The sequence below is a fragment of the Lipotes vexillifer genome, unplaced genomic scaffold, assembly GCF_000442215.2.
Source record: "Lipotes vexillifer unplaced genomic scaffold, Lipotes_vexillifer_v1.1 scaffold593, whole genome shotgun sequence".
NCBI lineage: Eukaryota > Metazoa > Chordata > Mammalia > Artiodactyla > Lipotidae > Lipotes > Lipotes vexillifer.
The window spans coordinates 636,198-661,383 of NW_006773778.1; the positions used below are offsets into that span (position 1 = coordinate 636,198).

Below are 25,186 nucleotides of genomic sequence, written 5' to 3' on the forward strand. Positions count from 1 at the left end.
CCAGGAAGCACAGAGAGTCCCATACAGGGTAAATCCAAGGAGAAACATGTCAAGACAAACGTTAATCAAACTATCAAAAATTAAATACAATGAAAAAATATTAAAAGCAGCAAGGGAAAAACAACAAATAACATACAAGGGAATCCCCATAAGGTTAACAGTTGATCTTTCAGCAGAGACTCTGCAAGCCAGAAGGGATTGGCAGAACATATTTAAAGTGATGAATGGGAAAAACTGACAACCAAGATTACTCTACCCAGCAAGGATCTTATTCAGAATTGACAGAGAAATTAAAACCTTTACAGACAAGCAAAAGTGAAGAGAATTCAGCACCACCAAAGCAGCTTTACAACAAATGCTAAAGGAACTTAGCTAGGCGGGAAACACAAGAGAAGGAAAAGACCTACAATAACAAACCCAAAACAATTAAGAAAATGGGAATAGGAATATACATATCAATAATTACCTTAGGGCTTCCCTGGTGGCGCAGTGGTTGAGAGTCCGTCTGCCAATGCAGGGGACATGGGTTCGTGCCCTGGTCCGGGAATATCCCACATGCTGTGGAGCAGCTGGACCCATGAGCCATGGCTGCTGAGCCTGCGCGTCTGGAGCCTGTGATCCGCAACAGTGAGAAGCCCGCGTAGCGCAAAAAAAAAAAAAAATTACCTTAAATGTAAATGGATTAAATGCTCCAAGCAAAAGACATAGACTGGCTGAATAGATAAAAAACAAGACCCATACATATGCTGCCTCAAGAGACCAACTTCAGACCTAGGGACACATACAGACTGAAAGTGAAGGGATGGAAAAGATATTCCATGCAAATGGAAATCAAAAGAAAGCTGGAGTAGCAATACTCATTTCAGATAAAATAGACTTTAAAATAAAGGATATTACAAGAGACAAGAAAGGACACTACATAATGATCAAGGGATCGATCCAAGAAGAAGATATAACAATTATAAATACATATGCACCCAACATAGGAGCACTTCAATACATAAGGCAACTGCTAACAGCTATAAAAGAGGAAATCGAGAGTAACACAATAATAGTGGGGGATTTTAACACCCCACTTACACCAATGGACAGATTATCCAGACAGAAAGTTAACAAGGAAACATAAGCTTTAAATGACACAATAGACCAGATAGATTTAATTGATATTTATAGGACATTTCATCCAAAAACAACAGATTACACTTTCTTCTCAAGTGCACATGGAACATTCTCCAGGATAGATCATATCTTGGGTCACAAATCAAGCCTTGGTAAATTTAAGAAAATTGAAATTGTACCAAGTATCTTTTCCGACCACAACGCCATGAGACTAGATATCAATTATAGGAAAAGATCTGTAAAACATACAACATATTGATGCTAAACAATACACTACTTAATAGCAAAGAGATCACTGAAGAAATCAAAGAAGAAATTTAAAAATACCTAGAAATAAGTGACAATGAAAACACGACCACCCAAAACCTGTGAGATGCAGTGAAAGCAGTTCTAAGAGGGAAGTTTATAGCAATACAATCTCAGCTCAAGAAACAAGAAACAACTCAAATGAACGAGCTAACATTACACCTAAAGCAATTAGAGAAAGAAGAAGAAAAAAAACCCAAAGTTAGCAGAAGGAAAGAAATCAAAAAGATCAGATAAGAAATAAATGAAAAAGAAATGAAGGAAATGATCAATAAAACTAAAATTTGGTTCATTGAAAAGATAAACAAAATTGATAACCATTCACCAGATTCATCCAGAAAAAAAGGGAGAAGTCTCAAATCAATAGAATTAGAAATGAAAAAGGGGAAGGAACAACTGACACTACAGAAATACAAAGGATCATGAGAGATTACTACAAGCAACTCTATGCCAATTAAATAGACAACCTGGAAGAAATGGAAAAATTCTTAGAAAAGCACGACCTTCTGAGACTGAACCAGGAAGAAATAGAAAATAAAAACAGACCAATCACAAACACTGAAATTGAAACTGTGATTAAAAATCTTCCAGCAAACCAACATCCAGGACCAGATGGCTTCACAGGAAAATTCTATCAAACATTTAGAGAAGAGCTAACACCTATCCTTCTCAAACCCTTCCAAAATATAGCAGAGGGAGGAACACTCCCAACTCATTCTACAAGGCTACCATCACCCTGATACCAAAACCAGACAAAGACGTCACAAAGAAAGAAAACTACCAGCTAATATCACTGATGAACATAGATGCAAATATCCTCAAGAAAATACTAGCAAACAGAATCTGACAGCACATTAAAAGGATCCTACACCATGATCAAGTGGGGTTTACCCCAGGAATGCAAGGATTCTTCATTATATGCAAATCAAACAACATGATATACCATATTAACAAATTGAAGGAGAAACAACATATGATGATCTCAATAGATGCAGAAAAATCTTTGGGCAAAATTCAACTCCCATTTATCTTAAAAACCCTCCAAAAAGTAGGCATAGATAGAACTTATCTCAACATAATAAAGGCCATATATGACAAACTCACAGCCAACTTCATCCTCAATGGTGAAAAACTGAAACCATTTCCTATAAGATCAGGAACAAGACAAGGTTGTCCACTCTCACCACTATTATTCAACATAGTTTTGGAAGTTTTAACCACAGCAATCAGAGAAGAAAAAGAAATAAAAGAATCCAAATGGGAAAAGAAGAAGTAAAACTATCGTTGTTTGCAGATGACATGATACTATACATAGAGAATCCTAAAGATGCTACCAGAAAACTACTAGAGCTAATCAATGAGTTTGTTATAGTAGCAGGATATAAAATTAATGCACAGAAATCTCTGGCATTTCTGTACACTGATCATGAAAAATCTGAAAGAGAAATTAAGGAAACACTCCCATTTATCATTGCAACAAAAAGAATAAAATACCTAGATATAAACCTACCTCAGCAGACAAGAGACCTGTATGCAGAAAACTATAATACACTGATGAAAGAAATTTAAAATGTTACAAACAGATGGGGAGATATCCCATGTTCTTGTATTGGAAGAGTCAACATTGTGAAAATGACTATACTACCCAAAGCAATCTACAGATACAATGCAAACCCTGTCAAACTACCAATGGCATTTTTCACAGAACTAGAACAAAACATTTCACAATTTGTATGGAAACACAAAATACCCCAAATAGCCAAAGCAATCTTGAGAAAAAAATAGGGAGCTGGAGGAGTCAGGCTCCTGGCCTTCAGACTATACTATAAAGCTACAGTAATCAAGACAGCATGGTACTGGCACAAAAACAGAAATATAGATCAATGGAAGAGGATAAAAAGCCCAGAGATAAACCCATGCACATATGGTCAACTTATCTTTGATAAAGGAGGCAAGAATATACAGTGGCAAAAAGACAGCATCTTCAATAAGTGGTGCTTGGACAACTGGACAGCTACATGTGAAAGAATGAAATTAGAACACTCCCTAATACCATACACAAAAGTAAACTCACAATGGATTAAAGACCTAAATGTAAGGCAGAACACTATAAAACTCTTAGAGGAAAATTTAGGCAGAACACTTTATGACACAGATCACAGCAAGATCCTTTTTGATCCACCTCCTAGAGTAATGGAAATAAAAACAAAAATAAACAAATGGGACCTAATGAAACAAAAGCTTTTGCACAGCAACGAAAACCATAAACAAGATGAAAAGACAACCCTCAGATTGGGAGAAAATATTTGCAAATGTAGCAACTGACAAAGGATTAATCTCCAAAATTTACAAGCAACTCATGCAGCTCAATATCAAAAAATCAAGCAACCCAATCCAAAAATGGGCAGAAGACCTAAACAGACATTTCTCCAAAGAAGATATACAGATTGCCAACAAACACTTGAAAGGATGCTCAACATCACTAATCATTAGAGAAATGCAAATGAAAACTACAATGGGGTATCACCTCACACCAGTCAGAATGGCCATCATCAAAAAATCTACAAACAATAAATGCGGAAGAGGGTGTGGAGAAAAGGGAGCCCTGTTGCACTGTTGGTGGGAATGCAAGTTGATACAACCACTATGGAGAACAGTATGGAGGTTCCTTAAAAAACTAAAAATAGAACTACCATATGACCCAGCAGTCCCACTACTGGGCTGAAAAAACCATAATTCAAAAAGAGGAGTCATGTACCACAATGTTCATTGCAGCTCTACTTACAGTAGCCAGGACATGGAAGCAACCTAAGTGCCCATCGACAGATGAATGGATAAAGTAGATGTGGCACATGTATACAATGGAATATTACTGAACCATAAAAAGAAACAAAATTGAGTTATTTGTAGTGAGGTTGATGACATAGAGTCTCTCATATAGAGCAAAGTAAGTCAAAGAGAAAAACAAATTCCTTATGCTAACACATATATATGGTATCTAAAAAAAAAAAGTTCTGAAGGACCTAGGGGCAGGGCAGGAATAAAGACGTAGACATAGAGAATTGACTTGAGGACACGGGGAGGGGTAAAGTTAAGCTGGGACGAAGTGAGAGAGTGACATGGACTTGTATATACTACCAAATATAAAATAGATAGCTAGTGGGAATCAGCCACATTGCCCAGGGAGATCATCTCTGTGCTTTGTGACCACTCAGAGTGGTGGGATAGGGAGGGTGGGAGGGAGACACAAGAGGGAGGCCATGTGGGGCTATATGTATATGTATACATGATTCACTTTGTTATAAAGCAGAAACCGACACATCATTGTAAAGCAATTATACTCCAATAAAGATATTTTTAAAGAAAACTATTTATGCCTTTGAAATAAAAGATTTACTGTTAACGTTTGCCTAATATTTATCCAATAATTTGGTCTTTTTAATGTGTTTAATGAATCTGTAATCTGTTTTTGTACAATTAGATGTTCCTTTTTATTTTCAAGTTGTTAGTAATTTTCTCTTTTTGCCATTTTTCAATCTGTCTCCTCCCCCACTAATATAAAACTCTACTTTTCCTGTATACTACATTATATATTTTTTTAATAATTGTAGAATTTGTACTCTACTGAGCTTTCTGCTTTCCTCATAATAATTATTTTGTCACTTTATTGCAGTAGGCAGAGTTCTAAGATGGTCCCAAGATTTCCAGACTCCATTTTACATATACCTTCTCCTATTTATTCAATTAAACACTAATTTATGTAGGGCTTCAAAAAGATTTTGCAGGCATAATTAAGGTCTCAAATCAGTTAACCTGAAGATAAGATTATTCAGGTGCATCTGACCTAATCACATGAGCTCTTTTTAAAGCAGTGAGCTTTCTGTGGCTGGTCTAGCTGGCTGCAGAATAAGAAATTAGAGAGCTGTTCTGGCTGCCTTGGAAGAAAACAAATATCCACCCTATAAACTGCACATCGGACCACATGGCAAGGAACCGCAGGCAGCCTCTATGAGCTGAGAGTGGTCCCAGCTCACAACTAGATGGACAACTGAGGCCTCAATCCTACAACCACAGGGAAATAAATTCTACCAACAACTAACGAGTTTGGAAGAGGTTCCTGAACCCAGAGGAGAGCTCAGCCTGGATGACATCTTGGTTTGAGCATCATAATACCCTGAGCAGAACAGTGAGCTGGTAAATGAGTGTCATTTAATTTAAAGTCACTAAGTTTGTGATAAGTTGTCCCATAATAATTTTTAAGAAACTAATATATTTACAATATCAATTCTTTTTCAAACATTATCTGTTCTCATTCATTACACTTCCAGAAGCGCTTCAAATTTTCTCAAGAAAAAAAAAATCATACTGACAATTCATGGTGTCCTTATGTTAAATTTATGGATTACTTTGGTGACAGATCCAAATAGTCTCCCTCCCTTTGGTATGAAGGAACAGGCTCAGAGGATCTGCAGTGGCTCAATGGAAAGAACAAGCTGGTACCAGCTGCTGAGTGAGTGAGCTCCCCCTTTCAAACAAAGCCACTTTCTCAACCATGAAATTGTACTGTTACAAAAATGCCCTCCCAGAATGCACTATTCATTAGCATAATTAGGCTCTCCTACCTGCCAACCTGTACATTTTTTCCCAATAAACCCTATTTCATATATGCCAGTGAAGCAGTGTGTCAGTGATCTCCTTGGCATGACCTAAGTCCTCCTCACATATTGTTCTTGCAACTCCAAACTGCTCTTGGTTCTCAAACCCACTATTCCATTCATACATCTGGGGATATTTGCACCAAATCCTCTATTCAAAGAACATGATTGTGCTGCTATTTAGAGTCATTTATGTTTCTTGGTAGTGTTTTATAATTATTTTTAAATAGATTATTAGCCTACTTCTATAGCTCTCAAAGCTATTATGAATGTTAACCTTTTTTTTTTTTGCGGTACGCGGGCCTCTCACTGTTGTGGCCTCTCCCGTTGCGGAGCACAGGCTCCGGACGCACAGGCTCAGCGGCCATGGCTAACGGGCCCAGCCGCTCTGCGGCACGTGGGATCTTCCCGGACCGGGGCACGAACCCGTGTCCCCTGCATCGGCAGGCGGACTCTCAACCACTGCACCACCAGGGAAGCCCTGAATTTTAACCTTTTTATTTATAACTAATATATGATGGTATAGAGAGAAGCTTTTGGATCTGTATAGTTTCCTTTTGATTTTTAACTGGACACAGTTTCAATTTTACTGATAATTAAATTGACAAAATAATAAATTATTTGTATTTTTAAATGGGACCATTTATCCAGAGAAGTCCTCAGATTCTGAAAGAATGAATCTACAATGATGTCATGCAGACCTTGGGTATGATACTCCAATCTTTTATGCTTACTTCTAAGAGATGTGGACATGGTGTTGGGATAATAGAGAGCAATAAAGGAACCATTGTCTTGTTACCATAACTTCTCCCAAGGTTAAGGTCACTTCATTTCTGGAAGTCTGAAGCTCAGGATTATTAACCAAAATATAGCTTCTCCTTTGCAGTGGGGGTTGAGGCCTCTTAGTACTTTCACACCTTCTCATAAGGCATCCTGGGGGCCATTGTCTCTTACCCATTCAAAGTCAAATACATCTTCTTATTCCCAAATCCAGAGAAATTAAAATTTCTTGCTTTTGTCTGGGTCTGTCATTCCCTTAACATCCCAACATTTATTCCCTCTCTGCTTTTACCCTCAGTATCTCCATAACCTTTATGGTAGGGTAAAAATGTGAAGCCCTTAGACCTCGCAGTACAATAAAGGAGATTCCCCTGTATAGAACCAAGAATTTCAAGGTCCAGAATACACACATTAGACGTAGCTTGCTGAGTAAAAAAATTATTTCCTTAATTGTATGTAAATTTGTTTCTGGTACTCATATCACTGCAGGCAGTGAACCTACAGTTCTCTGCTCCTGCAACCTAGTAGACATCTTACCCCACTGTCAAGACACAGAACCTCAACTGCGCCTCTATGAGATGGACGGGAAGCCATGGGGAACCACGCTCAAACATTTGCAACTGTATCCCATATATATTCTGTACACAGTTTATTGACTGCTTGGTGAGGAGATCAAAGTGAAAGCAATCTTGAAAGGTGACCATGTCATTTTTGCTCATCCCTGAACTCAGATCATATTCTATGTTCTGATCAAACTAAGCCCTCTGCTGTACTCAGATAACTCACCGTGATCTCTATACCCTCATATGTATTTTTAATTCAGACCTTCTCCCACCTCACTTTTCAGCTGCTTCTACCCACTGTATAACCCTAACTCTGGACAAAGTACTTTTCTGTTCAACCCTAATTTTCTTAATTAACTGAACGTGGTCTAGCACATTCCTTGCTGTGTTTTCCCATGGAAGCCTTACCACTCCAACTCCTTCCAACTTCCTAAAAAAGCTTGCTCCTAGAGCCATCTCTAGACCACTGATTCATTGTTCTTTCTCCTTCACTTAAAGCTCATACCATTCCTATTGCCTTAAAAAGAGTTAGGATATAAATGTGTTTTAGAATGCAACTGATCAGTATGCAAATGTATAGTAAGTTCATTACAAATAAGAATAAATTTATTAACCACAATAAAATAGGAAAACAAGAAGGACTTTATTTTTGCAGCAAACTCTTATTACCTGTAAAATATTATGGAATCACCTGGAAATAGTAAGGTTTTTAAGCTATGTGTAGTTTATATATTAATCTGCACAAAATTATTCCTTGTAATTGTCTTCAACAGAAATTATCTGTAGATTTTATATTTAGCCATTTCAAATAAATATAGAAATAAATATAACACTTTGTTTAATTTTCCTAATAATTCACTATGGTTTATATGTTTTAAAGAAAAGGGAAAATTCTTTAAAAGGACAACAGACTCCAGTTAGACAGGTTGCAATACACTCAAAACAAATTTTATTACATATTGTTAATATAATTAGTAGTAAAAGCATACATTGAACCATGTTTTCCTTTATAAAACTCTACAAAATTAAAGATTTCTATTTAGACTCATAATACCTAGATGTCACCTATGGTTAAATTTTGGCTAATATGCTTGAAACACTCAGTAAAAAGAGAAACTATGTAAAATTGTTTGTATATTATCAAAAATAACTGGAACACTCATTACAATTTAAAATGAGATTACTTAAAATATGGATTGTAAATTCTTCTAATTTTCATTGAAACAGATTTAATCTTGACAGGTGAGTTGTTTTTGGTCCATGTGCCCCATTGAATTCCAGCTGCAAGCAATTTTCCAGGGAAGTAATGAATGCCATTCAGATTTGCGAGACCACACTGGTTGAACCACCATCCTGTATTGTTACTGAGGTGGCTGCAGCTCTTCACAGACTGGCCACTGATGAAGCACACAGGACGACATCCATCATTATCAACATCTGATGTGCTAAAAGGCATTGCATTTTGATTATCTTCTTTTCTGAAACCCCGGAATGCATCACCTAGGTAAAATAGAATTTTTTAATGATGAAATTTAAAGGCATTTTTTGTAATTTTAATCAACCTTTACCAACCCATTATGCAAAAGCATTACATCCCAGAACTAAGGTTTAAATTATATTTTACTAGGTATTATATTAAAATCTCTCCTCCTGGTGCAATATGCCAAAATCTGGTAATAAATTCCTCAACATGATAGGCATGTTTAAGTAGACATTTGTTGGAACAAATTATGGTGGTCTGTGATGGCCTAAGAAAACTTTGCATATTATCAGTTAATAAATTTAAACTATTAAATCGTTGCATAATTGTATGAAAGGACCAAACAGTAGCAGTATAAATTGAATGATAGTTTCCTTCATATGCTTTAAAAACTAAATCCCATTCCTTACCCCTGGTAACCAGGGGTAATGTGCTCTCCATTTCTACAATTTTGTCATTCCAATTATTTCATATAAATAGGCTCAGAATATGTAAACATGAATAAGTGGACATTCGATATAAAATCACAAAATGGAAGCTTGGCTATGTAGACAGAAGCAGATAATTTAGGTCAAAAATATGGTGTATAAACCTGTCATACTTTGGGGAAGAATAATAATTGGGTAATTTAGGAAAAGAAAATAATTTACACATAAATTTTTATACCAGTACCATTTTACATCACTTTAGATCAAGAGGTATGGATGAAGGTGAAACCTCTACGTTTAAGGAACAAATTTATAACTGCAAAAGTTGTTTGATTTTATTTACTGGCCACCAAGTTTATATTAAATGCCCAATGCCCTCAAGAAAAAAATCAGCTATACCACTGAGGTATGTCTTTTCTTCATGGCTCTCCACATGGTATGCATACTAATTGGATAGTAGTTAAAACACCACCATATTTTAAAGACTTACATTGGACATTCTATGTATGGTATCCCTGATAGTCACAGTAATCTTCAAAGATTAATATCTTGGCCAAGGCAACCTGGCTAACTAAGTAGCAGGGGTAGAAGTCATGTTTGTTTTTTTCTTTTAAACCATATAAATAAAAGATTCTAATTAGTCCCATTGTACTTAGATTTCACTTATAGATAAAATTTGGTAATATGTTTGAAACACTAAGTAAAAGTGAAGCTATGTAAAATCTTTGAAGAATTCAAAGCGCACGTTTGTTTCATTATGTTCCAAATGTTTGGCATCTTTTGAGATGTCTTTAAGGAACCTGGAGAACTTCACTAATGGTAGTGGCCTATCCTGTACCCCAGCCCTGTCTCTGACCATGCACTTCATAGGAACAAAATGCCAAAATTGCACATATTTGCAGGGAGAATATCATTTTCAATACCACATGGTGCAAAACCTTTCAGAAGTTCAAATGAGAAAGATAACACTATGGAGCATTGCCTAAATTATATGATCCCTCCACAGATACTCTCCCTGGTTAAGTCCAACCATCAGAAGGATCATACATTATATGAGCTCCTCACTGGATTATATTTAATAATTTACTCTAAAAATATAATGCATTGGTCTGTTTTTAAAGAAATGGCCCATTAAAACTCACTGTTACATTTTCTGTCCGAGTGTAATTAGAAAACATGACACTGTTTTCACTAAGAACCCAGAGAAATGTCTCTCAAGTTTTAGAACCAGGACAATGTGTCCTCATGGAACAACTGTGCTCCTCAAATGTTCAAATTTCACATTTCTATTTTTTCTCTGAGCTCAAAGTCAAATGTCTGGCTCACCTCTACCAAATACCTGATCATACTTAACTATACTGCTATCTTTACATTCTTTTAACATCTTTTTCTTTATTTTGATTATATTATGTGATCAACATTTGAAAGTTACTTACAGAACTTTATTGGGAAAAGGCAGAATAAGGCATACAAAATTTGAGGCTTCCAAAATGAAAAATTCTTGCCATTATAAATTGTATCCTCTAATGATATCCTAGTCATCTTCTAGAGAAATCCCACATAAACTTTTCCTAACATTGTATGTTCCATATTTAGATAGTTCTTTACTCTTTTAGAGATGAAGCCTCAAAAATTATATAACTCCTTAAAATTGTCCCTATATGTCAATATTTAAATTTCAGACTTTTACTGAATATCCTAAGTCTAAACCCCCTCAGATATCAGAGATTCCATCTATACCAGACAACTTCTCATGCCCAGTAATTTTCCTCCCTCTGTGCCTTGACTCAAGCTGCTCTGTTTGCCAACATTCATTTGCCAAAAGCCTATCCATTCCTCCAAGTACAGATCAGTGATTCTCAACTATAAGGATGCCAATATATCCATCTAGTGAATACAAATACCTGGGCCCAAAATTACTGAATCAGATTCTGCATGAGTATGTACTTTCAAAAAGCATCCCAGGTTGACTGTACCATTAATTCTTTGTTGAAAACTACCCTTTTCTGGATGCAATCCATTGAAACCATTCTCTCTTTCTCTTTAGCCCCCAAAGCTCTATAGGTATTCTGTGTTTTCAGTTTTATTTAATCTCCCCCTCTATATTGTGATTAGTTAAAGAACTGGGAACATAACTCATTCATTTTTGGATTTCTAACAATAATATACCTAATGAACAAGTACAATGATGAGCAATGAACAGGAGAGCTGAATTTAGTATTAACTCAAGTTTAAAATATCAGCATCAAAATATGAATTTAATATCAAGTATTTTGAAGTTCTAAAATTTTAACTTATTTAGAAATGAGTAGATGTACCGAGATATAGCCAAAAAAGAAAAAGAAAGAAAAAACCCCACTAAACTAGTTGTTTTATCAACCTGGGTCCTTGCCCTTGCTCAGATGTGATGAGCTGGGACTCTTGGGCAAGTCACTTAATCTTTCAGGTTTCTTCACCTGCAGAGTGAGAAGAGTGAAGATCAACTCTTAACATTCTATGACTTCTAAACACCAGCCTCTCAGTACATGAAAATGTAAATAATGCCTTCCCAGCCTGCCCCACAGATTCACTATCTAAAGAATCAATTGTGATTACATATGGCAAAATTGTTTCAAAATGTATAAAGCACTTCAAAATCACAAGGTGATGCAACCATCATAGCAGAGTTTCAAAACTCAAGACTTAGCCAGTTTTCTCATTCCTAACCTATTCTGTTATCAGTTATGTGTCATATACCAAAAGAAATGCATTACTTTTATCTTCATCTAATATTGAGTCAGCTATATTTAAATCTTTTGGATAACTTTAGGAATAAAAAACTTACCAGCATTTCCCGAATATCGTCCTAAGTGAATTTTAAAAAATCTTGTTTCATCCTCTAGCCAAAAATTATCATATGATGCATAAGCAAATGTGTCATCTTCAGATTCCAGTGCCACATACAGCATAAAACTGGTATTCTTCTGATTCACTATGAAAAAAATCTTTTTCAGCCCTAGCCAAAATTCACCTGTTTAAAACACAATGCTTTTTTAAATATATTTTAATACAAGTTAGAATAACACTTTCTTATTAAGTGTTTGGTTTTGCTTAGTGTTTCAATAACTCCAAGATGGCACACATAAATTATTTGAGAGACTAGATCGCCCTGGTTCAAACTATCAGTGTTTGCCTAATTTACCAAAACATATATATATATATATATATATATATATATATATATATATATATATATATGTGTGTGTGTGTGTGTGTGTGTGTGTATCTTCCCACTTCTACTTTACTAGACTTGGGATAACTAGTCTCTGTTTCATTTTTTTATCTCCCCAAATTAAATTCAAAAATTCATTTAAAGATCACATAAAAAGTCAAGTTTTACCTTAAGGCATGTCAACAAAAAAAGAGTTCAAATATTATGGCAGGTAACAAAATGATGTGTACCAGTAAATATAAGAGGTTTAACCTCCAAATCAGCAACTCCTAAAGAAATATTTTCTGAAAATTCTCAGTAGAAATTATTTTTTCTGTCTTTGAGAATAATGTTTTGTGAACAAATATTTCTTTGTTATAATGAAGCTCATCAGTTACCAATGAATGAAGACATAAGGTAGTGACACTGGAGCATACCCAGGTTAAGGGTCAATATTTCCAAGATGATTATAGATCCAAGATGGATTATTGAACTCCCTAATTCAGACTGCATTTTTCTTGCATGTTCTAGCCAATGGCTTTCTACCTCCCTCTACCCACTGTGGCATAAGCTAAAGGTGGACACTCCTGCTCTGAAGTATATCCCTCTGCTTGAATCATGAAATTACTGAAGGAAGTAAGGATCTAGTTAAAACAAACTTCAAGAGTTGGGAGACAATGTGACAGAATTCAAATCTTAAAACCATAGCTAAGATACTAAGTCACTCTCCAGGCCTTGCAGGGGCATTTTAGCTACATACCCACTTAGAACTGAAAAGTATTCTGAAGAAATACTGGAAGAAAGGGAGTATAGGAAGTAAAAAAGAAGTACAAGAAGGAAGGTGGGCCTGCTTAGTTTCTCACAGTCTGACACTACAGTTGAAGTGTCCTTGCCATCTTTCCCCTCTACCCCAACCTCAGATTTAACTGAACGATACATTTTCCTTAATCCCAAGTTTATTTTTTAAAATAGGCCAAGTACAAAGCAGTCTGCTTATGTGAAGTATACCTTCCTGAAGACATTTTTTGTCAAAACTCAGATAATTTTCCCATGGAAATAAGCATTAAGTAAGGAAGATAACAACTTAGAGCCTGCAGATCTATGACAGCTCAATTCAGAAGACAGCCCTTACTGGAAAATTGGAGGTAATGCTGAGAAAACACAAGTATTTCAACTGCATTCCATAGCATGGCAGCTATTTGGCCTTACCTATGACATTTTATTACATTTCATGTCCCTTCTAACATCATTGGCATGCTGTAGGGTTTTTAGCAGTAGGGCAAACACCACCACTTATTAAATCCTTGGATGACATTATTATGGGATGTTAAAGACTCTAAATTATAACAACAGTAACTTAAAATAATAGCATGAAAATGATCAAAGTCACCTGCAGATGTTCCAATTAATGTAAAATTCTGCAGGGTTCAGAAATACTGGTGCTTCTATTCACCAGCAAAAGTTGATGCTGCCATTTGGTAATAACGTGAACAGATTTTAGAGTTCACCTGGGGTTTACATTTTCCAAGTTTTGAGCATAGTGATTTTTACTGACATTTACATAATTTGAATTCCTACAGCTATGGACCTCAACTCTCTATTTCATTTGCTTATGTAGACACAGCACAAATCTCAAGGATTTCAAGGTCCCTGCTCATTCAGGTTTTCATTCTACAAATAGTTATTGAGTATCTGCCAGAATTCTGCTGGGAGCATAGTCAATATTTAATAAATAACACAATTTAGAATTTTCACTCAAATCACATTTCAACTAAAAATAAAGATTTTCATATCTCAACCGAAGACCTATTTATTTTAAGTAATTTGGCATATAACCAGAGGGTAATTTGTCATATTTTTATATTCACAAGGATTTGCTATTTTTATTATTTGACCAATAGAGACAGAGTCCATAGGCATATTATCAAAAAGAAGAAAAAAGAGGAGAAATAAATAAAATTTGACCTAAAAGGTCACCAAATCCATCCAGATAGTCGCACCATAACCTTTGGAAGTCAATTATCCCATCGATCCTTTTCTGTATCACAGTCCATCCACCTCCTCTGTAATCCATGTCACACATTACCTAAAATAAACCCAGAAAAGACAAAAATAACATAATATTATTTTCATTCTTTTATATAAAACTCATACTTCACCCTTAAAGCCTAGAGAAAGAGAAGATACTTCCACTGAAAGTTTCAATGCAACTGTATGTCATTAATGTATTCAGATTTTTTTTAATCTCTAGAAATAATACTGTTTATTATAAAACAAATCTAATTGTGGTCCCTGTATTAGTCATTTTTTTAACATATGTGTTTGTAGCATTTTAAGGTTACTCTCTTATTCCTCAACTCCATAAATATTTTTCAGTTGAGTAATAACTGTACCAATCTGATATGGCAGAGTGATGTATTTCTTTATAAATTAACTTTTCCTTTTAATTAAAACACTGATTTTTTAAAAACAGTGTTAAATGTGCCTATGTGCCTGTCTTTGATTGCTTTTTTCCTCCAAAAGCCTGGAAGGCCTGTGTTCAGACTGGGATTTTCAGACAGAAAGGCATGATTTGTGCCCCATCTCAGCAGGCACTCATAGGTGCATCTGTGGTGCTCTGTTAAATACCTCTAAGAGGACAACCGTAGGGGACCCATAGAAGTGACACAGCGAGAAAATCAGAGCAATCCTCCCCATCAGAAACTTCCCACACACAGACAGAAAAAGGCAGTGTGGAGGAAGTTAGGGAACGAACACTTTCCCACAAAAACGGTAATTATGCATCCCACTCTTCACAAAATTAGAAGCCTTCCCTTTCCACATCTGTTCAGGTCCATTTTTGAATCTGTAGGTGAAGTAATTTAGGTAATTTAAAATTATTTCCCACTTAATTCTCAATTTTTGACATCCTGTCAATAGACGTCAAAAAATAACGTTAGTAACTCTGAGACAAGAAACTGGTTTAGAAAAAAAATATTTTATTTTAATAAAGACTATCAATAAGGTATGATATTGATATTATAAATTTCTTATGAACAAAAAACTAACCAGAAAATTATATATATATAATTTTTATATATTATATATACTATATGTAATATAGTAATATTATAATACATAATTTTAATAACATAATTTATAGTAGAAATTTCTTCTAGAAATCATGGTATAGAACTATTAAGGATAAATATGAGTAATTTACTTTATTTGATTTAAGAAATGGATCAGCTTCTCAATCTGTCTCACAATTCAGTGAAAGGTTTTTTAAATTATTAATTTCTTATACAATCACAAAAAAATCACATCATCCAAAGAAAGTATAACCAAGTGTAGGAAGAGAAACTAAAGTATTTTTAGCAAGCCCCAAGGCAAAGCACACAATTATTTTTTAATATCCATAAGCTAATTCAAGCAAGTAAGTATTTATTTTGCATAGTTCTGCCTACTGTAAGGATAATATAAGATCTTGCACCAAATGGATTTACTTTAAAGAGTGTAACCATGAACACTCAAATAGAAAAGTGAAAGACCCTCTAGTTCTTTTATCGGTTTGTGGTTTGGGCAAAGAATTCCAGAAAACAAAAATTTTGAAACTGGAACTTACACTGATTTATTTTAAATTTTTTAAGAAAAAATAAAATATTAAAACAATTAAAATTTGAATATTATTTAAATAAATTAGATGCCTATCCTATTCCATATAATAAGGGAAAACTTTACCTCAAATGGGTAACTAGATCCTTCTGGGTGGATTATATACAAACCACTTGGTGATTTAGTGACAGAACCAATGGTATCTTTAATATCAGTACAATCTAAACCTAGAAAAGTAAAAGTAAAGTTATTTAGGATATTTCCACATATACATTTAAGACAATAATTTTATAAAAGAGAATTGACAGTGCTATCTGAAATTATTATTATTAAAATGTTCAGTAATGATGATGATTTTAACTTTTTGAAAATGAAAAATTATCTCAACTTTAGAAATAAGAAGAAACTAGATAGGTGGAGGAACTGGGATTGAATAAGTTACACTGCAATAAACCTTCACTAATAACTAACTCACTGTTATTGATTAGTATTCCATTTGGTATCACATTTATTTAATATATTTTATGATTATGCATTCTCTTGTCCAATAAATAATGCCCTTTCAGAAATCTAGGCTTATTTTGGGAACATAATATGTAACAGAAATCTGTGTGAATGAGGAGAAAATCCAAAGGAATAAGTAGATTAATTACTATTGACACATCCTTTCTCCACTATTTGAAATTTCAGAGATTCTGGTGTTTTGGGGCCCACCATTACAAACAGGCAAAGGGAGAAGAGGGGGAAATCACTTTCTTCACCAGAGAAAATGATGCTGAGGCTAGAGCCTGCTCTGTTGACAATAGCTAGAACTGTAGCAGTCTATAATCACCTTCTCTTAAGCACTCCCCTTTCTAGGGGATTGTAAATATATTATGTAGATATGATATTATAGTTTACTCTTTGTGTTATCTTTTATGTAGATATGTAGATATGTATGTAGATATGATATTATAGTTTACTTTACTTTGTGTTATCTTTTATAAATGTGATAAAACAAATTCAACCCTTACAGGTTCAGTTACCAAGAGAACAAACATATGAAAGCCTGATACTTCAGAGCCAGAAGCTTGGGTTAGATTCCTAGTACTACTATTTACTAGCCAGAACCATTAACTAAGTTACTTAACTACTTTTCTTCATGTGCAATATTGTTATAATAATAATACTATCTACTTCATAGTGTTATTCTGACGATTTACATAGTAAGACATTATATCAATATAAAGCACTTAGCACAGTGCCTAGCACACAGTAAATATGCAGAAAATGTCATCTACAAAAAGTTAGCTATAAAAAATTGTTTGCTTTCCCCTTCACTTCTAGAAGAATAGATTTGTTGCCTTTTTTCTGAATTGCTAAGAGACATTTTCATAATAACTTTATGCTACAGATATGATAATAGAAGTTTACAATGAAGGACTAATCTGAGTTGGAATATCTGCTTTGCCATCACCATCCAAATAAATATGAACAGGTTATTCAGATGTTTCTGGGCTCCATATTCCTTATCTGATGATGAAGATCATCATAGCGCACCCTTATACTGGCTTACTATGCATCAAGCAATATTTTAGGAGCTTTTGGTGTATTTATTCATTTAATCCTCATAAGAACCATATGAGGTAGGTACTATCAGTTTACTGATGAGGAAACTGATATCAAGGAAACAGAGGATGAGGGATTTGAAGACAGGTGATCTGACACCAGAGTCCATGCTCATAACCACCATGTTACACTACCTACCTACACTATTCACTTATGGGAAATAAATGAGATATAATAGAATAACAAAAAATAACATGTGACAGTGCCTGTCATAGTACCTGACACATAGGTGATTCTCAGTAACAGTTTATTTCCTTCTCTTTGTAAGGAAGAAAGAAAGATCATTCACTAGGCTGTCAATAAATATTTAATTGCTTGGAACTTTTTGTTATTAATTCACAACTGTAAGATATATAGGGTAGTTTTCTTAGAAACCCATGACTTTAGGAATTACTACTCAGTGTTTTAGTATAAACAGTGCTAAATTCCAGTTTCTTTTGTCTTAAGTTTCTTTTTCTTTTCAAATTTTATGTCCCAATTTGAAACATCTCAAACATGTTAAAAATAGTTTTTACAGGTGGGAGGAATTCTGAGACCTTCTTTTCTTCTAGCTGAAGATTGATTATTAATATTAAAATGTAAAAAGAGAGCCTGAATTCAGTTACATAAAACTATGCTATTTTCAACAGATTCAGAATATCTGTATACAGCCATAGCTTTCAAATGGTCAGAAAAGTTTCCCAATTCAGGAAAGTACACATTGTCTGGGTTGAAATTTGGCAGGTATTACTCCTCCAGTCTGTTAGATGATAATGAGCTGTATTTTTTAAACAAAAGTTCTAAATGCTCCAACCTGTCCAGGAAATTTTTAAGCAATAAAAGACAAGTATGAAAAGGGTGAAATACCAAAGTTCTCACCATGTGACTGAACTGGTCTGTGAGGAAAAGTATCCAGCTGTTTTCTAAAAACTTCTGTAGTCAAAATGAGAACTCGATTCATGAGCTCATTAACCTAAACACACATGCATACATTTAAGCAAATTTATATTTGAGCAAAACTCTCTTAGCTGAATTTTATAAGTGATATCTCTAAGCCTCTTATAAATCCAGCTTTGAAATATATATAATGCCCATTTTTCTTTTGAATTCCTTACTGCTCTAAGCAGTAAAAAAAAGGCATTACTAAATAGCAATCATTAAATTGAGTACTGTTTTCCTCCTACACATTGCTTTCATCTGACCAGTTCTCCATTTGACTGCTCTTGCAGATCTGTTCTTTGTATCTTGCCTGCTCCTTTGCTGTAGTTTCTTATCTGATCTCCTTGTCTCCTCCCTCTGCTCTTCCTCAAGTCATCCTCCTCACTAGCTGTCAATCTAATCATTGCATTTCCCTGCTCAGACACTTCGATGACTCCTTGGTGTGGCATGAGTTAGCTCCTATTTCTTTAAGTCAGTTTTCCTTATACACCTCAACCTCACCAGCCACTCCACCCCTGCACCACTTCAAGCAGTTCCCCAGAAAGGAAGGTCCTACTCTTCTTACCCCACATTTGTGACCTTTGAAGCATTTATCCATCTTTCATGATTCAGTTCATAATCTCTGTCATCTGGGAACACTTCTCATAGCTCAGATATTGAATTTCTTTGGTGCATCTTTCTGACAGCAGTCACAATATTTTCAATACATTTTTCTGCTCTCTTAGACTGTATAAGCTTTAAGTGAAGATCTTTTTTTGTTGTTATTGCTTTCTGTTTGCCTGAGGCTTACTATGGTGCCTCTAACATAGTAGGCACTAAATAGATGTATGGACTTTAATGCATTAAAAAATTAAACAATTATACCTCTAGCTAAGTATATCAATGTACACATACAATAACAACACAATTCTAAAAAATCCATACCTGATTAGATAAATAATCCAAGGAAGCTTGCTGGTCATCCATCATATTTCTTAGTAGTTTTTTGGTACTTCGTGTATAAGAAACAATAGAATTTTGCAAATTTCCTTAAATCATAACAAAATGTGTTTGCTAAATATTATTTTGTTATAGAAAACAATTACAGTGAAAAATAATTTCAAAATGATTTTGAATAAATATGTAAAAATAAAGCTCAATCTAATACATAGAATTGCATATTCTAGTTAGTACTTTTTTGTTTAACTCAGGATTATCCAAGAAAACAATTATTTCAATACCTCACAATGAAAGTATGCTTCTTAATAATTTAGATTACCCCCAAATAATTTAATCTGATATAAATGAGAGACAACATTCTGAATATCAATTCTCACTTTATAAGATGAGAGGTACAGAAGCAGGAGGTCCAAGACTCATCAATTCTTACTACATAAGAAAGTAAAATGCAATAATTCCATATCATGTAAGTTAATTTTAAAAGTAAATCTTTCTTTAAATTTTTTTCTATTAATGCTATATTTTTATATAAACAAATTACACACACACATATATATATACCCATAATAAATCTTAGTCAAAAGTTTTAGCTGGTTGGTTTCTGGTTAAACTTTTACTATGTATTTTTGTTTTTATTTTAAAACAATCTTATAGAATAGTTTCAAGAACAGTATGAAGAACTTTTTCTTAATTCTTTTGAGCATGCCACCATGATGCCCCTGGATACTTCAGTGTGTTTTTCTTACACCAAAGACATTCTCCCCAACACAGCCATAAAAATCAGGAAATAAACATTGACTACCATGTACTTCTCAGATTTTATCCAAGTTTATTCAGTTATACTGATGATGTTCTTTACAACAAAAGGAGTCACACATTATGGCATACATTATTCTTTTAAAAATTATTTATTTCTGTGTTCCTAACTTTTACTCTAGCAGTAGAATCACATTAATAATTCATGATATTTTAAAATCTACCTCACCCAGCTTCATCTTTCATTTTTACTTTCAGTCTCTCACTTTCTATTAGATACTCCCTGGATTTAGACATCTGTCTTAATGGATCTAAAGCCACACTCATAGGTTTGAGAAGCCTGAGATACCTGTGTTACACATAGAATTAAACACAATAAAGTGAGCTTTTTATACTTCCTGACCTAGGAGTTACAGTCCTATAAGAACTGGATCAGAACCTCCTCCCTTTCTGATCTCCTGTCTCATTTCACTGCCTATGTACATATAAATAGATCATGAAAATTACTGCACTGTTACTAGTTTTAAACAAAAATGGAGATTTTAAAACTTTTTATTTTTTATGCTTTGCTACATAAATTCGCTGTGAATTTGTATTATATATATTGTAGCATTTACTCAATATTAGTGAATTCCTTCTCAAAACTCAGGTGAAATTTGCCATTTGTTCAGAGGGAAGTAAGAAAATAGTGCTAGGCAAATTGATACTATCAGTGCATTGTGGCTCACCCCTTCCCTCTGTGGCTAGTTGGTGTCACTGGGCCATATTATATAGAAGAAAGATTTGTTCATTTGCCAAACACGAAGCACCTACTATGTGCCAAACACATAAAACTCCCAGCCTAGGATGATCAGGATATATATAAAATGACCCACACAAATGCTAAGGTATATTTTTCCATCTCTACCCTAGAAATAATAAATCATACACCTGTATAATTGTGGGGTTTTTTTTGTTTTGTTTTGTTTTGTTTTGTTTGCGGTACGCGGGCCTCTCACTGTTGTGGCCTCTCCCGTTGCGGAGCACAGGCTCCGGACGCGCAGGCCCAGCGGCCATGGTTCACGGGCCCAGCCACTCCGCGGCATGTGGGATCTTCCCGGACCGGGACACGAACCCATGTCCGCTGCATCGGCAGGCGGACTCTCAACCACTGCGCCACCAGGGAAGCCCAATTGTGGTTATTTTTTATACTTACTACACATGAAATGTTTTTCTTCTCGTGTAATTTTAGTTTTAACATCACATGATTCCTCACAATCTTCTTTATAAACAGTAGCATTACTTTTACTTTCACCTTTTGCATTAGATTCATCTTCTACAATGTTAACTACAGGAGAATCCTTTATATTAAAAAAATAGAAACAAGAAAAAATATATGAAATATGTTATATTACCTAATATGTCATAAATAAGAAGAGTGTAGAAAAAAAGATGAGATTTCAGGACATATACAAGGATGATCATTAGAAAAAAACATAATTAACTGGTTAGTTCAAACTTCCACAAATAAACCTTATGGGTAAACTCTAGGTATGAACAATAAATATATGTTAATTCATTATTTTTGCTCTCTTTTTTTCTTCTCCAATTCCAAAAGAAATCATTTAGGGTCTATGTTCTAGTGTGGTGGCTCTATGGCCTTGACCTTTAACTTTTACACATTTCTGTGTATGATATAATTCTGACCATCCCTCTTCCAGAAATTGTGCAATTTGAAGTTCTTTGAATGGGTACTAAGAAGGTTCCCTGAGATGCCCACAACATTTCTATGCTAAAAACACTTTCTGCCACTAGTTATTAGGAATCGTGCTTTGGGGAAAATGTGCAGGAGAATTGTCGCTTTTGTATAAGCTAAAGTATTTACAGATTTGAAAGATAAAGTGTGCATAGATTTAAAAGGTACCACTGAATATTTAAAAAGGATACCCAACAAGGACCTACTGTATAGCACAGAGAACTCTGTTCAATGTTATGTGGCAGCCTGGATGGGAGGGGAGTCTGAGGGAGAATGGATACATGTATATGTATGGCTGAGTCACTTTGCTGTGCAACTGAAACTATCACAATATTGTTAATCGGCTATACTCCAATATAAAATAAAAAGTTAAAAAATTTTTTTAAAAAAGGTAGCAGTGATAACAGAAAAAAAGCATGGAATTTTGCTTTGCAAAATCAACAACAGATATCATTTTAAAAAGCCAGCAACCTTATATATAGAATGGATAAACAACAAGGTCCTACTGTGTAGCACAGGGAACTATATTCAATATCCTGTAATAAACCATAATGGAAAAGAATATGAAAAAAGATATATATATATATTCAGTTACATATGTATAACTGAATCACTTTGCTATACAGCAGAAATTAACACAACATTGTAAATCAACTACACTTCAATAAAATAAATTTTTAAAAAATTAAATTTAACTTAAAAAGCCAACAACCAACTACAAACCTGTGATTACTAGTGGGGAGAAGGAAGGAGAAAGGTGCAAGATGGGGTAGGAGATTAAAAAGTACTAACTACTATTCAAAAAGAAAAAAGAAAGAAAGCCAATTACAGATGTCATTCCAAAGGTATCTATTCTTGTTGGCACACTACTGGTTTTTTTAATGTTAAAACATCCTTTGGTAGAAGTTATGTGATTTAGAATAACTCTGTAATTTAAAGAAAATAATAACAAGCTTTGTCCTCTTTGACCTGGATATTGAGAGAAAGGTAAAGAGCTAATCACAATATAAAAGATATTTGTCCAAAAAGATGCTTACATTTTGTTACATAGATCTACTTTTAACTTTTTGCTCTTTCCCCTAAACTCCTATAATAATTTACATAGTAGATGTTTTCAAAAACTTAGGTTACAACTATATTTTTTAGATCTAAATAAGATTCTTAAATTTTTAGTATAAAGAATTGTTATTAATATTTCTGTAGCTTTTTAAAAATTTATTCTTGCTTCAACTTTGGAATTTAGTATTGATACAGTGGTAAATACATTTTATAACATTTAAAAATTATAAGCCAACATTTAAATGTATAGAGATTCAAATCACAATCTACTCATAGTATTGCATACACTGTCTTAGCTATCAATCACTCTGACATTGTTTTGAATAAAATTTTCTAATTTTAAATTTTAACATTTCCTAGGTAACCAGTCAAAAGACTATATTTGAAGTATGAAAGTTTATAGAATAGTTTTTTTAAGCAAAGTGAATTTTTTTACTACCTACCAGGTATTTCATTATTAAAGTTAACTGGAAAGTTGTTGGCTAGTTTTTAACGAAGGCCTGCAATTTCTTTAACAATTTTTCACAAGAAATGTATTGAGTCAATCTTCAGTTTATGGTTTCCTAAGTTTAAAAGTAATATTATGTAAGCATAAGTCTCAGCATTTCTAAATAAACACTTTAATTTTCCCATAAATTATATTGAGTACTGTAATTAATCTTTTCAAACATCTAATATATATCTTGAAAACTACATAATCATGCTTTCCTAGCTGAAATAATATTGCTGAAATTCTTACCGTAGAGTGATGAACACAGTTACCTTGTATAACTTCTCCACAAGTAAAAGTACATAGATTTAATAATAAGAGTGAAGCTTGGAAAAGATAAATCATATTTTTCTTGGTTGGAGAAATGAAAATTTTCTTCAAATAGCAGTCAGCTCTGTGTGGAAAGAACTCTAGTACACAGAGTCTTCTGTCAAAAATTTCTGGAAGGTGTACAACAAAAACAGAAGCCAGTACTTACTAGTTTCCATGCCCTCGTTTGAAACACCCTTCATATGAGAAACAAGGTAGCCTCTAGAGATCCAGTCATTTTAAGTTGTACAAACCTTTTTTTTTTTTTTTTTTTTTTTTGCTGTACGCGGGCCTCTCACTGTTGTGGCCTCTCCCGTTGCGGAGCACAGGCTCCGGACGCGCAGGCTCAGCGGCCATGGCTCACGGGCCCAGCCGCTCCGCGGCATGTGGGATCCTCCCGGACCGGGGCACGAACCTGTGTCCCCTGCATCGGCAGGCGGACTCTCAACCACTGCGCCACCAGGGAAGCCCTGTACAAACCTTTTTTATCACTACATGCCTGCATTGTAAATCCACGCTTTTGGAATACAGGCAGTAGCCAGCCAGCTAGGTAGCTAAATCACATTGGAACTATTTCTACAAAATACTAAGTAGAAATTTAATCAGTGTGGACACCCAGAGCAGATAATTCAGACTTTAAATATGTTTGCAACTGAATTTAGCTATCAGTGATGGTCACATTAACCACATAATGCCAAATTTCTAGGACTCTAATTGATTTATATGTTTTACATCAATAGTGTTAAAACTTCAAAAATTGTGACTATAAGGGGACTATTGTTATTGAAAATTACCACTCCCTGAAAGTTGATAGATCAATGTCTGTGATGAATTTTCAAATTCTCCATGATAGTGGCTCCTGATTTTCACCACTTAAACATGCCTAAGTCTTCACTATCCTAAAATTATGATTTTCCTGAGTCTTGCTTCCTATTCAAGGTATTATTTTCTCCATTTCCTTTCCTAGCCCAAGAACAGGGCAGAGATCATAGTTTTTATGGTACTTGCATAGTGATTGGTATGGTATAGGCACTAGGATATCAATTAATGAAGTAATATTTTAAACAAATTATCTATTTTCTGACTTTACATCCTCACGCACTATTTAAATGCACTCTTATCTCTTATTCTACTGAAAATTTCTCAGTTTCTCCAGTGAGGCAGCGTGGGGGCGGTTGGGAGTGCTGGCTCTGGTACCAGAATGCCTGGGTGAATCTTGACTCACCACTCCCTTGCTCTGGAAACTTGGGCAAAATT

At 34.5% G+C, this 25,186-nt stretch overlaps 1 protein-coding gene across 1 annotated transcript; it reads right to left on the minus strand.

Moving 5' to 3' along the window:
* Positions 1-7,984: 7,984 nt before the first annotated feature.
* On the minus strand, positions 7,985-24,439 carry ANGPTL5 (angiopoietin like 5). Its single transcript, XM_007448549.1, has 9 exons — positions 24,410-24,439; positions 23,870-24,183; positions 21,532-21,676; positions 19,566-19,669; positions 18,582-18,675; positions 16,242-16,342; positions 14,487-14,607; positions 12,156-12,341; positions 7,985-8,923 (listed from the first exon to the last, which is right to left on the minus strand). Exons 2-9 carry the CDS (start codon positions 23,963-23,965, stop codon positions 8,604-8,606), a joined length of 1,167 nt encoding a protein of 388 aa, XP_007448611.1. The 5' UTR covers positions 23,966-24,183; positions 24,410-24,439; the 3' UTR covers positions 7,985-8,603.
* Between the last annotated feature and the right edge of the window lie 747 nt (positions 24,440-25,186).

Bases quoted from the DNA above. Each gene is read 5' to 3' on its own strand.
- ANGPTL5 (XM_007448549.1), bottom strand. From the start codon at position 23,965: ATGATTTATCTTTTCCAAGCTTCACTCTTATTATTAAATCTATGTACT. The intron at 21,677-23,869 runs GTAAGAATTTCA...TTTAATATAAAG, and splicing joins ACTGTGTTCATCACTCTACG to GATTCTCCTGTAGTTAACAT. The intron at 14,608-16,241 runs GTAAAGTTTTCC...GGTTTATTTTAG, and splicing joins GATCTAGTTACCCATTTGAG to GTAATGTGTGACATGGATTA.